This window comes from Trematomus bernacchii, unplaced genomic scaffold, assembly GCF_902827165.1.
Source record: "Trematomus bernacchii unplaced genomic scaffold, fTreBer1.1, whole genome shotgun sequence".
NCBI classification, from domain to species: Eukaryota; Metazoa; Chordata; class Actinopteri; order Perciformes; family Nototheniidae; genus Trematomus; species Trematomus bernacchii.
Genome location: NW_022987656.1, coordinates 3,293,966 through 3,310,847, shown reverse-complemented (window position 1 = coordinate 3,310,847; position 16,882 = coordinate 3,293,966). Strand labels below are relative to the sequence as shown.

The 16,882-nt window shown below is 41.3% G+C and overlaps 1 protein-coding gene across 1 annotated transcript in view; it reads left to right on the top strand.

Moving 5' to 3' along the window:
* The first annotated feature begins 2,542 nt into the window (after positions 1-2,542).
* Positions 2,543-16,882, top strand: part of LOC117486695 (serine palmitoyltransferase 2-like) — a 31,930-nt gene continuing 17,590 nt past the window's right edge. The window contains exons 1-5 of the mRNA XM_034135213.1: positions 2,543-2,895; positions 5,757-5,951; positions 10,202-10,356; positions 10,438-10,586; positions 14,653-14,777. Coding sequence (XP_033991104.1) covers positions 2,743-2,895; positions 5,757-5,951; positions 10,202-10,356; positions 10,438-10,586; positions 14,653-14,777 — 777 coding nt within the window. The 5' untranslated portion in view covers positions 2,543-2,742. The remainder of the gene's footprint in view (positions 2,896-5,756; positions 5,952-10,201; positions 10,357-10,437; positions 10,587-14,652; positions 14,778-16,882) is intronic.

Genomic DNA, 16,882 nt, shown 5'->3' with positions numbered 1-16,882 from the left:
TCTTTATTATAGATAGATAGATAGAATTGGAGGGATGAAACCCTCTTTAATGGACACACGTGCAGATCTTCCAGAGGTTGAAAAAGTACTCAGATCTTATACTTAAGTAAAAGTAGAAGTACCAGATTCTAGGAATATGATAAACCCTATTACATGTAAAAGTCCTGCAGTCAAAAATGTGACTCAAGTAAAAGTACAAAAGTCAAGCATCAAAATATACTTAAAGTACCAAAAGTAGAAGTAGTCATTGTGCAGATTGGTCCATTTCAGAATAATATGATATGTTTTATAATTATTGATCATTAAAGTGTTTTCCAAGCTGGTAGAGGTGCAGCTAGTTTGAATGACTTTGTATACTGCAGGGTAGCTTGTGAATTTACTGCAGGTGGAACTAAAGTCTGATTTAAGAGTTTATTATATTTCACATCATTAATCCAAATCTGTAAAGTAACTAAAGGTATCAAATACATGTTGTGGAGTAAAGTACATCATTTACCTTTGAATTGTAGTAGAGTAGAAGTACAAAGTAGCATAAAATGAGAATACTCAAGTAAAGTACGAGTATCTCAAAATTGTACTTGAGTACAGAGTAAATGTACTTAGTTACTGAACACCACTGGTTTCTTCTTTACTAAGGTTGCATTGTTCTATTGTCTCACATAATACTCTTAAGTAAAAAAAACATCTTATTTATATTTATTTTTCTCTTTCATTTATTTTCCTTGATATTGAGGTTAACCAAAAGTAACGGAAAGTAATCAGGTTACATTCCTTTTATATTTCGATACTCAGATTAGGTTACTGGGGCAATTTTTTAACAGGTAGTTAATTGTAACGGAATACATTTATAAAAAACCCTCCCAACCCTTGTCGTTTATTCCCTACCTGTTGATGATCGAGGAAATGGATCAGCCCATTTGTTGTTCCTGTTGAACTCTTAATGCGCACTCGCAGCTGCCTGTATCCATAGTGACAGTCCAACTTGTGCCGAACTCTGGGATTCTTTCAAGAACGATTTGAGCGCGTGTACGTGCAGTTCATAAAAGCAATTACAATACATTGGATATAGTGAAAGACCAGTGGGACAAAAGCACTTGACGTCTATTTAAATTATATGTATCTAATTGCAAGACAAACAAATTAACATTTTGAACTGAAATAAAAACCCGGAAAATTAACGTTGCCAGAGTGTTAATATGTTTACATACAAAATGTTCTCATTCATTATCGCGACAGTTGTAATTATACAGCAGCCTGTAGACAGAGGCATGGTTCCAAAGCGCTGCGCATTTACGCACGTCCCTCTGTACATGATGATCATTAATGGGAAAATAAAAATAAACCACAAACCCAAAATCATTCACTACTGTATTTTTATTTTGAAACATCTTTTCGTTGTTGTCTTAAACATTTCATTTATGGTGCATCTGCCTTTAAGTACAAATACATGGCCACCTCCATTTAAAAAAAGGATACTTAAAGCTGAATGAATGTAGCCTAAGTAAAAAAACAAAAAGGAAATTCAGGAAAAATGTATTCTTATGATATACATCTTTGTTTTCAAATGTATTGTATCATTGTCATCCAGCTGGTAATCCCTATTGTTTATGGAACTGTATGGGAATACTTGTTATGTCTAATAATTACGTAATCCCGTTAAATGTAACCCACTGTTTGTCCCTTCATCTGTAGTTAGTAAGAATGAAAATGTGACACATGTTCGAGCAATATAACATTTAAACACCAGAGGGAGTAGCCTAACTTTAATTTCTACAAAATATTTAGACTTGTACTTCCTTTACTACGGAGCCCCTAAAGGGACATGGTAAATGTCAATAATTTTATACTGGTATCAATTATATTAATATTAAATTACTTTTTATCAACCACTATTACATTAGGGTTAGGGTGAGGGTTACATTATATCTTTGCAAATGAATACATTAACAAAAAACTCAAATCGGGACCTCTATAACATCAGTATTTGTATTTAATATACCATGGCACTTATTTGACCTCTTGTTTATAACCAGTGTAAGAGTTTTAGGTTATATTTTACTTTATATTCCTCCTGCTTCACTAATGTGAACATTTTCCATCCATACATCTTTTGAAATTGGTTATTAATAAAAAATCTAGCTGGTAATATTAGTTCCAGCTAAAAGTTGTCATTTGGATACAAGTGGCTTTTATTGCCATATTTAATGATGTGTTGTGAAAATGTAATTACATTTCAGTTTTATTTTTGAGTAAAACTATTTTTTAACAACAATATAATATTCGTGCCGTATGCCGAATATTATATTAGGGGGTTGTGACATTTTTTACAGTGGGAAAAAATAAATGGTAAAGTTACATCAGAGACTCTGATGTAACTTTACCGTTTATTTTTCCCACTGTAAAAAATGTCACAACCCCTTACTTAACGATTCAAGTGTCAATCAAGTTTTTTGTCGACAAGCCCCGCCCTTCTCTAAATGTGAAACACGTGGCCCCGCCCCTCCTCCAATGCTCCCTTATTAATAATGGGCGTTTATTTCCGGTATCTAGCGTCTGTATTTTCAGGTTCCATAGTGTGGGTTCGGTGTGTGTGATGCATGTGTGTGTTGGGCGTGTGTGAGAGAGTTTGTAGTGTGGTTGTAAACGTTCCCAGCTCGGATACTGTCACCGCCTTGCACCGCAGGCAGGCGCCGTGTTCCTACATGCAAGTTACCGTAGCGGCTCCACAATCGTTGGCCAGCAATGACCGAAAGCCCCAGCACCAAGCCAGCGAACGGGGACGTGTGTCAGCGTGTGAAGAACGGACTGAAGCCGGAGAGAAACGGCTTGGCGAAGAGCCTCTACCGCTGCCATGAGAAGAAGTCCAAGCACCACGGCCAGCCCGAGGAGGAGGAGGTGAGGCCCGGGATGGGACGGGGAGTGGAGGCTGGTGAAGCCTGGGAGGCATCTGTTGTGTGGATCCGGAAACACCCAGAAATGCTGTCATGTTGTCATTTTTATGAACTTAGGCGATATTAGTCAGCTTACATGTATTAACTGGTATTAACCGAGCCCTGCTCCTTATTATCTGACAGTTTGTTGTCATCGAGCTTTGCTTTTCTCGATTACCGAGTGAACGCCAAATCCCGTGTGAAATACTATAGTTTAAAGAGTTGTCGCCCTTTCTTAAAGTTATATTCACCCAAAAGATATGAATAAATCCATTGATCTGAATCGTTACGATACTCTTTTCAATTCGGCAGCATCAGAATTGCACCAATTCTTATCTAAATGTGTTAAAATCAAAACTTTATGAGGGGTCTCGTGTTGCGTTCCACCGCCCACTCAGTTATTTTATAAGAGGGAGGTTGATTTAAAAAAGGCGGGTGTGACAACTCCAAAACGTGACATATTGCACTGAATTTAAGTTCATAATATGTATGCCGAATTTAAGACGAGGTCTTTCTGCAGACCTCTTTCCAAATGTGGTAACATATGTTAACTTGTGACGAAGATATAACCACGATTTCTAAAATAATCAAGTAGCTCATGATGCACTTACATCAGAGCTAGTCAAACAACTTGGGGCAGTTCATTTCTCTCCCTGGATGAAATCATAATTTTAGACATAGTTCATCTTAGTAAGTAGGGTAATTGTTATGTGGTGCACACTTTAGTATATTACTTTGTGTTCTTATTTCCGTTTTTTAAACTATAACATACTCGTCAGCATTTAGGCTCATTTGATGGTGTACACTTCAGTGGCACATATTTGGCTATAAAAGTTTGTAAAAGTGTGCAACTCCCTCCATAAAAAAAGATGATGAGTTAGTGAATAGGTTGACTTTGAACCAATACACCTGCTGTCCATAGAGACTACTGCGTGCCTCAAAACAACATTTTCCTAGGGCGCTCATGCATTTTCCACCATTGGATTCACCCTCTGTGAAAATGAATATGTCCCCTCAGACATTGTGAACGTTCAGACTCATCGTCATGTTGTGATACAGAGTTTTTCCTTTTTTTAAAGGGCCTTAATTTAGGGTTCATATTTATATGTTGTGCCTCTACTGTGATATCCCAGTTGGCTCTGATTGGTCAGCTGACCGGCTCTGTTGTGATTGGTCAACTGCTTAGAGATGTCCCACCCTTAGCATATTAGGTACAATGTGTTGGAGCCTAGCCAATAGAAGCATGAGTGTTACATAGTGCTGTCACTATGTTACAGAAGTAAACAAAGAGTCCAATGTAGGCCTAGCAGGCAGGCGGTGGGGGGTAGTGTGTGGGAGAGAAACTCCCTCTGGAGGAAACACAGGGATTTTAGCCTTTGCAGATCATTTACATGCACATAAACCTATAGAACACAATACAGGAAAAGGAAAACACATGAGCTTAAATCTTGCAGCTTATTAAAATAAGCTGCAAGATAATAATAATAATACATTAATTATCCTGCTTGTGAGTGAATGACTTTGTTTATCAAGTTTGCACTCCACAATGACCATAACAAAGATATTTTCTGTTACTTCAAGCTATAGTAACATGCTAAAATACTTGCATCTTCCTTGGTTGTTCTCTTCAAATCAATTCCATCTTGACATTTTGAAGCTAAATAACTGTTGACAGGTCATTGTCCTCACCAGCCATTGCAGTGCTGGGAAAAACCCTGTTTCTTCTGCTCATGTTTCAGCTAACTAGGCTGATAAAGTGGTGAGTGAACCTCAGCTGATTATTGTGCGTGCAGATGTCAGCGTTGCTACTCTGTAAGGTATTTGAGAGGGAGGCATGACTGGTCACATGCAGCGCCTAATAGCCATGAGCACCGAGACGCGCATGATGGGGAAGGCTAACTGCATAAAGTCTGAGAGTAGTGAGCTTCTGTCCAGAAAATAAACATGTGGAGTTTCTGTATAAAATATCATATCCATGTTGAGTTTATTAATCAGTCACTCTGCTGCAAATGCACATAAAAGCATAACATCAACACAAGCTAGATCTTCCCATATTTGGAATGCAAAAGCTTTCCCCCCTGTCATTTGTCAAACAGTGTTTTCTTCCCTGTATAGTTAGTGTACAGCTGCACCAGAGCTAATACCATGTTATCTCCCCTCCACTTACAATAAGACTGCACATAAGTCACCTTTAAATGAGTTGCAGCAATCTCAGCCAACTATAACAGAAGACAAACTGTGTTTCCTCATTAGGAAAAAAGGAGAGGAAGTCACAGGACGTCAGGCTGCACATTTATATAAAGTGGATTTTAACATGAAAGGTTGATGAGGTCTTATACTCATTTTCAGGTTAATATTTTTATTTTGTGCCTCTACTGTGACATGTAGATGTTCAAAAAAGTCTTTATTGTTATCATACTGCCTGTGCTAACTAAAGTAATAAAATAAATGTAGTGGAGTTAGAAGTACAATGTCCAAGTCCCCTGAATTATTGTGTAGTAGAATGTTAAAGAAGCTAGTAGTACATACTTTAGTTCCACCACTGCACTGGGTCCACAGAAAACCGACAGCAAACAGAATATTTAGTTTGAATACTTAATACATGATTGTAATGATTATTCTGTCAACTTTTAAGCTTTTCTGTTGTGGGCATATTCCAACCAGAACATTTACATTTTTCAAAATCTATAATATTGTTATTTCCCAAATGAAAATAAATAGTAATATGAACTCACAGATACTATTATTGGAAGATACATTTGATGAAAACTGGCAATTCCTATGTGCATGTCATTTATCTACAATGCTTGCTTTCCATGTCGCCAGGTCAATGCAACATCGCATCATGGCGTCCCGTACAGTCGGCCCTTCGTTGAGTCTTACGAGCAGACGCCCATGCTGCCGGCCGTCTTCACCTACATGAGCTACGGCATTCTGACCATCTTCGGCTACCTGCGAGACTTTCTCCGTTACTGGAAGATCGAAAGATGCAACATCGCCAGGGAGAAGGAGGAACAGAGGGTAGGAGAAGCCTCAAACACAATATGGTGTTTAAACATACCTGATCCTTTAGTGCAGGGGTTCCCAACCCCAGGTCCGCGGACCGGTACCGGGCCGCGGAGGTGTTACTGCCGGGCCGCGAAATAGCTGTGAGTTTATCGTAATATTTGCAGAATTATAAATATATACAAATATTTTATCATAATATTTTTTTCAAAAAGTGTTTAATTTTCGCACCTATGCCACCAGTCATATTATTTCATCCAGTAGCTAGTTAATCTTTCACCAGAAAACCATTGAAAATGGCTTTTATGATGTTCCGAGGGATTCGGCGGCTCAGCCTTAGGTCTCAGCCTCTTGTGCGCACGAGAATGCTACCGGTGCGCCAAGTAGGAAGAGGAGCGCACAGGAGACAACCGTTTGATTGCAGACTGTTGTGTTTATGTGGGGAAATGGTGGTGCATACATTATTTGAGATATATTTCAAAGTCGGACTTCATTTTAAGGACATGTCGGCCAGGGGTGTAGAGCTATTTGTTTAAGCACCGGATTGGCAAAACAGGAGAGTAAACCAGTCTGCCTTGATCTATGAATTAATGTCCGGGACTCTCACGGTATCTGCTGCCCGCAGCTGTTTTATAGAAGGAAACCCTCCTTCACTTCATGAAATGGCTGCAACATAAGGAGGCAGCGGGACGTATACTCGGTAAAGAGCTGTGCCTTTTTACGCACCGCCTTCGCTGTGTTTAACTTAATCAGAACAGTTTAAGAGTGACTGCAGGCTGCTACGTGTTAACCACACACACATCTACACACATCGAACTGCCCGATTACTCCCCCTTTTATTAGTTTTATGAAGGAGATGTCCAGTCAGTCACCAAGGCGCATGATGTGTGTGTATGTGCTCTGCTCAGCTCAGCTCTGTGTGTTCGGTGTGTTTGTGTCTGTCCGACACCGGCATATATGCGGCTGTTCCCAAAATAAATTAGTTTAATCTTAATCTCGATGTAGTGCTATGCTGTCGGGAGTGCACCGGAACGAACGACACTATCATAATATCTTCTGAAAACAAATGCCAGTCTCACACACACACACACACACACACACACACACACACACACACACACACACACACACACCCTTCATAATGCGCCTTCTCCTCGTTTTCCCAGCATTCACTGGATTATCCGTAAATCATACAAACAAAACCAAAACGTTGATTTATCTGTTTTCCCGTTTTGATTTAAAAACTGAATAACGTTGGTTCTTTGTTAATATGTTTTGGATGCATATTGTTCTAGTATTTGTTCAGGCTGTTACATACAATTATTAGCCTCTGTTGCTACCTGCTGGTGGTGAGTAAATATTAAAATCAGTTAAAATTGACAACCGTTTCGCGATTTTTTTTTTAATGTATCTACCGGTCCTTGGCACAATAAAGGTTGGGAACCCCTGCTTTAGTGCACAGCTTTGTATTCATTTATGTAGCCCCCCTGACTTCCTGTTTAAAGGCAAATCTGTTTTCTTTCTGGTTTGGCAATAGCAGCGTTATACATCATTAATTATATTAGAGAACATTAACAGATACACTGCAGCCAAATGGTTATACAGCTTCCATTCTCTGTTGGTGACTGCAGGATGACGTATGAAAAGGGCCTGAAATCTCATATGGGGACATTTTGTAATGCCTTCCTGTGTATCTAACTACCTATCGATTGTGAGCTATCTGATAACCAATCTAGCCAACTTGCCAACTTTAGCTGTCTATCTTTCTAGTTAGCTAGCTAACGTTAGCTACCTATTCTCATTATTTAATACCCTATGGATAAACTTACAGTGCCCACTCTTCTAGCAGTAAGATTTATCATAAGAACACTGTCGACATGTTCTTTTTGTTGCCAGATTGAGCCAGCTGGTCCTCGCATCGGCAGAAATGTGTGCATTCAGCACACTGTTGAATGGAAGTGATTTGCTAGGCTGAGCACGTGCTCCTAGTATGGAAGTTGTCCATGTTAATGTCAAAACAACAGTGACAAAGAATGGACAAAAACTAGACTTAATCCATTTCTTGTTTTGTTAACTTGACTGGACTAAAGTGATATTTGCACTCCACATAGTTTACCAACAGTCAAAGCTACGGGGCTCTCGTATTTCACACACTGTTAGCAGCAGTTCTTAAGTGTTTGAAGAGGAAACAAACACTTTGCAAACAAAACCTCAGAGCATTTGATGTGATCTTGTCAACCACAATGATATCACAAAATGGAAATTGATGATAAGATAAGTCTTTCTCTGTGTTGAAACACTATCGCATTGACAGAGTCTAATATAACATCATAATATTCCCCCTAAATCGCTTTTTTTTTCTTTGCAATTCAGTGTAATGTGCGCCTAAGGTTGCATTTTGTCAGTAAACAGCCAATGGCGGAGTTATCAGAACATTTGGAACACGTCCTTGACCACTGGGATTGTTTTCAACCTGTTGTGTAACTTTTGATAGGGAAGCCCATTGTTTCAAAGTATTTGGTTATGTTGAGGAAAGGAAGCTAGTGAGATAGACTTGGGGAAGTCATTAGCTCCCCCCAACGGATGTTTCCACCAAGAACCAAGGAACATGAACTGTCAGTCATGTGTTTTCATGTGAAAGACCATATTCCTTCCAGCTAAGCTTTCCAAAAAATGCCTGGCATGTAGTTCTTTGATGTTACTGGTAGATTTGATACATTCCTACCACTTCACTGCAGTAGGTCAAGGACTTCTACAGTTATTAGCTGTAATGGATTTTCATCATCGATATCTGCAACCTCTTTTTGCCATGTCAGAGCTCTAATTCAAGTTGCTTTTAATTATATGTATACGAGTCAATACTGTACTTTTAGATATCTGTAACAACATTTTGACCCGTACATTTAGAACAACTTTTGCCAAGCATTTATGAGTAGCCATGATTCAGAATCAAGAAATCCTTAATTCTCTTAATTTTCCTTTAAAGGAGAGGTGTCATGCTTTTCCGGTTATTACCCGTCCCCTTGTGTGTTATGAAGGTTTTTATGCATGTAAACGGTGTGCAGAGTCAAAACCCTCAAAGTACACCCTGTAGCGAGTAAAACTCTAACACAGAAAGTACCTCCCCAAAACGCCTCGTTGGAGATACGTCTTTGTCCATTTGATTCTTCCGGGACGGCATGATGTCAAGCCGTACCCGGAACGAAATGGACCAATCTGTGGAGCCGTTACGTTACGTCCGCGGAGCCGTTACGTTAAGCCCCCGCTGATTGGTCCAAATTGACCAATCCACGGACTTCCTCACGCACACATCTGTGTGCAGGGAGCAGGCAGCTCAGCTGATTTCTCCTCCCTGGCTGCAGGCTGATAACAGACAGTTGGGATCGTGGCAAAATTCTCTCTGCAGACCCATTCTCTCTGCAGACCCATTCTCTCTGCAGACCCATTCTCTCTGCAGACCCATTCTCTCTGCAGACCCATTCTCACAGCGTTTATCAACCTTTTTCTTACTCAATATCAAGCCACACTTATTGTTTTTACTTCGGATGTGAGTTTGTGTGTGCTCAGGATGAGTTTGGCTGTGTTTAGCTATGTATCCTAAACAAGGAAACAACACCTCCACGGAGCTCAGCGCGATTCACAACGTCCCGACCAATCAGAGCACACTGTGCTCACAGGGAGGGTGGGGGCTGGAGCTTTGGGAGCAACAACGAGCCGTTAAAGGCAGAGAGTGAAATTCAGTGAATACAAGTACTTTACAGAGATGCTGTATGAGAAACCAATGTGAGTTTGGAAAAATGCACAGTATAAATCTATTTTAGTATACCTCAACAATGGAATTATGATCAGTGGAAATGGCCATGACACCTCTCTTTTAAATATATTGTATATTAAGTTTTAACTAGTCAAAATTATGTCGTAGAAAACTCAAAACTGGAATTAGAATATACATAATTCAATTGTATATTCTATCAAGTATAACATTTTATATTACATTTTTTATTAGATATACCCCACATACTAATACTGACATATCTTTGATATTTTCATTTTTCCTGGTCGCAATGTAGTCAAACTTCAGATATCTCTCATGTTGTTTTGTCCGAATGACCTATTGGATATCTTGAATAAAAATATTGTTAGGTCACAATGACATTACCACTTGCCAAAATAACATTGTAAATATCTGCAATGTTAACTATATGTCCATACTGATGCTTAGCTAATGTACCCCTCTCTCCTCCTCTTTATTCGTCCATGTGTAGGACTTTGTGCCCCTCTACCAGGATTTCGAGAACTTTTACACCAGAAACATCTACATCCGTATCAGAGACAACTGGAACCGGCCCCTATGCGGCGTGCCAGGGGCCAAAATGGACTTGTTGGAGAGGACGTCCCCCGACTACAACTGGACTTTCGTGTAAGGGAAAAACAAAAACCATAGCTTCCTCTCATTGATTGTTTCCTCTGTCTGATCTTCTTCTTCTGCTCTCCCTCGTAGTCGCTCAGGCCGGGTGTTGCAGGATGTGATTAACTTGGGCTCCTATAATTACCTGGGCTTCGCTGAGAACAAGGGTCCGTGTGCTGACGCTGCAGCCGAGATCACCAAGAAGTACGGCGTGGGAGTCGCGAGTACCAGACAAGAGCTTGGTACGAACACATGCCAAAATACAGACTTACCCTCCATGAGCTTTGCAATTACTGGAATACAGAAATAATGTGCAGGGGTGAAATCACTACTGTAAATAAAGCATTATGAAGCAGTCTGTTTAGATACTAACCATGTAAATACCTAGAGTTTAAGGGGAAATATATCTTTGTTTTATTTATACCGCACAACAAACATTGATTTTCATTGAAGAGGACACATTATGCTCGTTTTCATGTTCATATCAGTATTTAGTGCCTCTACTGTGACGTGTTTCCATGCTTTAATGTTCAAAAAGCTCTTTATTTTTCTCATACTGCCTGTGCTGCAGCACCTCTTTCACCCTCTGTCTGAAACCAGAGCCCAGTCTGCTCTGATTGGTTAGCTGGCCGGCTCTGTTGTGATTAGTCAACCGCTTAGATATAGATAGATAGAGAGATAGATACTGTAGATCAGGGGTCGGCAACCTTTTCGATATGAAATGCCATTAAACATTTTTTATTTTATCAGCGTGCCGAGGGGGGGGGGGTGAAGAGCTCGACGCTCGTGAACTGTCAACAGGAGGGCGGGGGGAGCCTCGCTGCGGGGAAGCAGTGTGTGTGGACCTGTCAGCGCAACTTACATTAGGGATGCTCCGATCGCCAATTTTGGGGCCGATCGCCGGAATCAGTATCGGCCGATCGGCGATACCGATCTCCGATCGAGTGGGCGGGGCCTATGGGGATCTTCCATTTAAAGTGATGTTTAAAACTCAGTTAATGGGGCTCATTCCCTGACGCTTCCACAAACAACAACCAACATAATTATTACATTCAAATGAAGTACATTATTCAAGTTTACATTAGGCGCATTCACACCGCAGTACTTTTCCCACAAAGGTTCATGAGAACTTAGTTCATGAAAACTCTTTAGTTCTCATGAACTAACTTAGTCCTTAGTTACTCCAGGGAGAATGTCCCTGTAATTGGTAATTGTAAGTCGCTTTGGATAAAAGTGTCAGCTAAATGAAATGTAAAAAAAAAAAAAAAAAGTACAGATCGCGTTCACACCGGAATAAATTCCTGGGGAAGGATTAGGCAAATGAAGCCGCTGACGTCACTTCTTCTGCTTTGGGTTTACTGGCAGGCCGACTTCACGGTGTATACTGCCACCCGAAGTCTGCGGCCGGAATTCCCCGGAGTTGGGGACTGGCTTCAGTAGAAGCTGCTGGGACTCCCAGCAGCTTCTACTGAAGCCTTCCGAGTAAATCGCCAGAACGCCGACACCTACTCATCTCCACCGCTCCCATGTTTTCTTTTGTGTTGCCATAAGTTAGTCTCTCTGCGTTTGTGCGCTGGGCTAATGCTAATAATGCTAATGCGAGGATAATAAAATGGCGGCTTCACAAAACTTTTTTGGAGTTTTACGGGGCGTGGTTTGCAATCCGCCCAGCCAATCAGAAATAGGAACCTTTTTCTCCCACGAAAGTACCTGCTCTCTAGCAGGGACGGAAAAGGGGGTATAAAAGGTTCTGATGAACCAATTTTAGTTCCGGCTCTTTTTGGTGTGAACGCGACATTTCGGAACTATATCGGAACTAAAGTGGGAAAAGTACTGTGGTGTGAACGCGGCTATTAACTTTGGATAATAACACGGGAGAAATTAGCGGATCAGCGCTCTCTTTTCCTTTCTCCCCCTCTCTCTCTCCTCTCTCACCCTCTCTCTCCTGACAGACAGCCTGTCAGTATCTCATGCAGCTCACTGATCCAGTAATGAGTGACCCGACAGTGAAGAATAAATATATTTATAACTAGTTTAGCTTGTTCCAGAGGTAGATAAAATAGCTAAGTGTGTTAGGTCTAACTCTTGTGTGTTGTGCTCCGCTCACCGGTCCGTCACAGCGGGTGGAACTGTAGGATTTCTGCTTCACACACACGTTGCATACCGCTATTTTATTGTCATTTTCGGACACCTTAAAATACTGCCAGACTGGTGAAGCCATTTTGGCGAGCTTGTTTTGCCGCGCACAGAGAAAAGTGTCATGTATTTTACGTCATGCGATCGGCTCTCACGATTTTGACTAAAAAATGTAATTTTTCATCGACTAAAAGTAGACTAAAACTATGAAGGATAGAAATGACTAAAATGTGACTAAAACTAATAACCATTTTCGTCTAAAGACTAAGACTAAATCAAAAACAGCTGCCAAAATTAACACTGCAGTGATGTGGACCCCAAGGAACCTGAAGCTGCTGACTCTCTCCACCGTAGTCCCATTGATGGCGATGGGGGCGTGTCCCTCTCCCTGCTGCTTCCTGTAATCCACAATCAGCTCCTTTGTTTTGCTGACGTTGAGATGGAGGTTGTTATCCTGGCACCAAGATGTCAGGTTTTCGACCTCCTCTCTGTACGCCGTCTCGTCGCCGTCTGTGATCTGGCCGATGACGGTCGTGTCGTCAGCAAACTTCACGATGGTGTTGGAGCTGTGTGTGGCCACGCAGTCGTCAGTGAACAGGGAGTAGAGGAGAGGGCTGAGCACGCAGCCTTGAGGGGCTCCGGTGTTTAGAATCAGGGTGGAGGATGTGATGTTTCCCACCTGCACTGCCTGGGGTCTGCCCGTCAGGAAGTTCAGGATCCAGTCACAGAGGGCACTGTTGAGCCCGAGGTCTCTGAGCTTGATGGCCAGCTTGGAGGGCATAATGGTATTGAATGCTGAACTGTAGTCAATGAACAGCATTCTCACATATGTGTTCCTGTTCCTCTGGTCCAGGTGTGAGAGGGCAGTGTGGATGGTGAGGGCTATGGCGTCGTCTGTGGACCCGTTTGCTCTGTAGGCAAACTGCAGGGGGTCCAGAGAGTCAGGGAGGGAGGAGGTGATGAATGATTTGACTAACCGCTCAAAGCACTTCATTATGTTGGAAGTGAGTGGTACAGGGTACTAGTCGTTGAGGCTGGTGATTTTTGTCTTTTTGGGGACAGGAACGATGGTGGAGTGTTTTAAACATGTGGGGACTACAGACTGCAGCAGGGACCTGTTGAAGATGTCTGTGAACACCTCTGCCAGCTGAACTGCACACACCCTGAGAACACGGCCAGGGATGCCATCAGGTCCAGGAGCCTTGTGTGGGTTAACCCTTTTAAAGGATTTACACACATCTGCCCTATTTAAAACAAAAGGGCAGGGCTCCTGGTCCCTCTGTACCTCCACAGCCTGGCTGCTCTCAAAGCGTGCAAAAAAACTGTTCAGCTCATCTGGGAGAGATGCGCACGCAGACACTCTCGCAGCACCCCCCGCTGCTCCTTTGTAGTCTGTCATTGTTCTTAGTCCTGCTCACATGTTCCGGGTGTTACAGCCTTTGAAGTCAGAATCCACCTTGTCTTTGTATTGTCTCTTTGCGCTGCTGATTGCTCTCCGGAGTTCATACCTAGATTTCCTGAACTCCTCCAAATCTCAAGCTCTGTGCGCGATAGTGCGCGCTTTCAGCTTGCCACGCACCTCGCCGTTTATCCAGGGCTTTTGATTCGGGAATGGTCGTACAGAAGCCTTCGGTACCACGTCATCGATGCATTTCCCAATATAGCAGATGACCGTATCCGTGTGTGTGTTGTTGTTGTCCTCAAACACACTCCAATCCGTAGATGTAAAGCAATCCTGCAGTGCTGCATCTGACTCCTCACTCCATCGTTGTAGTGTCTTTGTTACCGGTCTGTCCCGTTTGAGTTTCTGCTTGTAAGCAGGCAGCAGCAGCAGTGAGATGTGGTCTGATTTGCCGAAGGGAAAGAGCCTTGTATCCATGTCGAAAAGGGGAATAAACATGGTCCAGTATGTTTCCCCCGCGCATCGGGCAGCTGATGTGTTGGTAGTACTTCGGCAGGACCTTCTTCATGTTGGCGTGTATGTAAAGGCGCTTTGAGAGGTTGAGGTAAAAGTGCTATATATATGCAGTCCCTTTTCCTCAATTTTTAAGAAACATAATGGTGCAATCATAAAATACTGAAATTAGTCAAATAAATCCATATGGAATAGAATAGGATAATTTTAAATTAATTAATGTATTTATTGTGATTTCCTGTTTGTCTGTTCCTCAGGTAACCTGGACAGACACGAGGAGTTGGAGAAGCTGGTGGCCAGGTTCCTGGGCGTGGAGTCGGCCATGTCTTTTGGGATGGGGTTCGCAACCAACTCCATGAACATTCCAGCGCTGTCTGGCAAGGTAAGACCACAAGAGGTAGATGTTTCCTCTGTAGAGCTGTGATTTACTATTGAAGAATACCATTGCTGCAAACGTTCCCCTCCATTGCTTGTCGCCGCTCTTTGGCTTGCTCAGTCACATGTCCTATATGTTGTAATATGGGCATAGATTTGTCTCATTATTTGTGTGTAAATATGTGATTTGTAAATGTAAAACACCATCCACAAATGTATTTAAAAGATTTGCAAACTCACAAAAACATTTGCAAATGTAAAACGGATCTGCAAATACGCTAAATATTTTCACAAATAAAAAAAAGATCTGTGAATATCTCTTTAACATTGACAACTTTCTATCAGGCATTTGTGAATCCATTTTGTATTTGTCAACCAAAAATGCGCTTGCGGATCTCAAATCTCTGCTTGTGAATCTCAAATCTCTGCAATGTAAGAGCATGATGGTTTGTTTAATGCACTGTTTTTGTATTATAATGAACAGCGGAAGATGCATTCTTTATCACCATCATCATCATGTTATCTATGTAGATTGATAGATCTCCGCTCACCGGTCCCACACAGCGGGCAGAGCTGCAGGTGCTGATCTCTCTCTCTTTCTCTCTCGTCCGGTTATACTTCACTCGCGTTTATGTCCAAATCCATCAGATCTAGCTAGTTCTAGCTAATGATATGGCTGCTGCCCCTCCCTACACGCAGATCACGCAGACTCAAACCTCATCTTATGCCCAAATTCCAGCTGAGAGGGTCTTCTCTACAGCTGGCCTGATTGTGAATCGTCTCCGCACCCGCCTCTCCCCTGAGTACACATGCTCATATTCTTAAACAAGAATGAGTATTGAATAGCTGCATTCTGTGCATAGGCCCTGTTATAGGTTGTTGATCTCTGTTGTAATTGTAATTACGTTACCCTAACCCGTTATGTTGTTCGTGTATGATCCCTCTTTAATTTAAAAACCAAGTTAAGCTGTTTTGGTTTTTTTTGTCAACATTTTTCCCACATTCTTTTTTTTTTTACAGAATATATACATTTCGGTTAATCGGTTAACCGTTTTGTTGGGGGTCGAATATTCGAATATACATTTGCTTTCAAATTCCCATCCCTAATATGCATATACAGTAGAAAGGACACGATGAATATTATAACATTTAATGTAGCCTTACTGTGAAGGCTAACCTAAATACGGTGCTTTTCTACAGATTACTTTACCACTGCACTGGTAAGGTAAAACTAGGCCGATGAATAAGATGTGAAGTGCTTTGTAACTTTGACCCGCTTGACTGAATACACAAAAAACAATGAAGAAAGAGTTATCTCTGGGGCTACTTCGCTGCCAGCTGTAGCTCCCCGGGACCCGAAAGTGGCGTAGCCTGTAGCCTACTTCAACATCAATGCATACGAAAGTGCTCGATATAAGCTATTGAACAAATAAACTAACACAAACTAACTGTATCACTATAACATGATGATGATGATGGTGATGAAGAATGCATCTAACGTTTCGCTGTTCATATATAATACAAAAACAGAGCATTAAACAAAACATCATGCTCTTATTTTTGAAATCATGCGGAAATGTCGTCTTCAGCAGGCCATCACGTGGTTTCCGAAAATAACCGAGTGACACGAGTAGATTTTAGCCGAGACCGGCGGAAAGTTTGTCTCAAAACTCCGTGTGTGTAAAAAGACGATCCACAAGCAGAGATTTGAGATCCGCAAGCGCATTTATGGTTGACATGTACAAAATGGATTCACAAATGCCTGAAATTTTGCGTATTTGCAGATCCGTTTTACATTTGCAAATGTTTTTTGTGAGTTTGCAAATCTTTTAAATGCATTTGTGGATGGTGTTTTACATTTACAAATCACATATTTACACACAAATTATTTTAATGTTCATACAAATAATTATGAGACAAATCTATGCCCATATTGTAACAGCACTGTCTCGCACACATGTGTAGTTATGTAACGTTTATATCGGTGTATCTGCTTTTTTGACATTGATTTCTACCCGGCACCTTTTTGTCTGAGTACATTTAGGGTCAAGAAATCCATTTGTTAAAATCACATCTCAAAGTATCAGTAGTACACAGACACAGAACCACGTG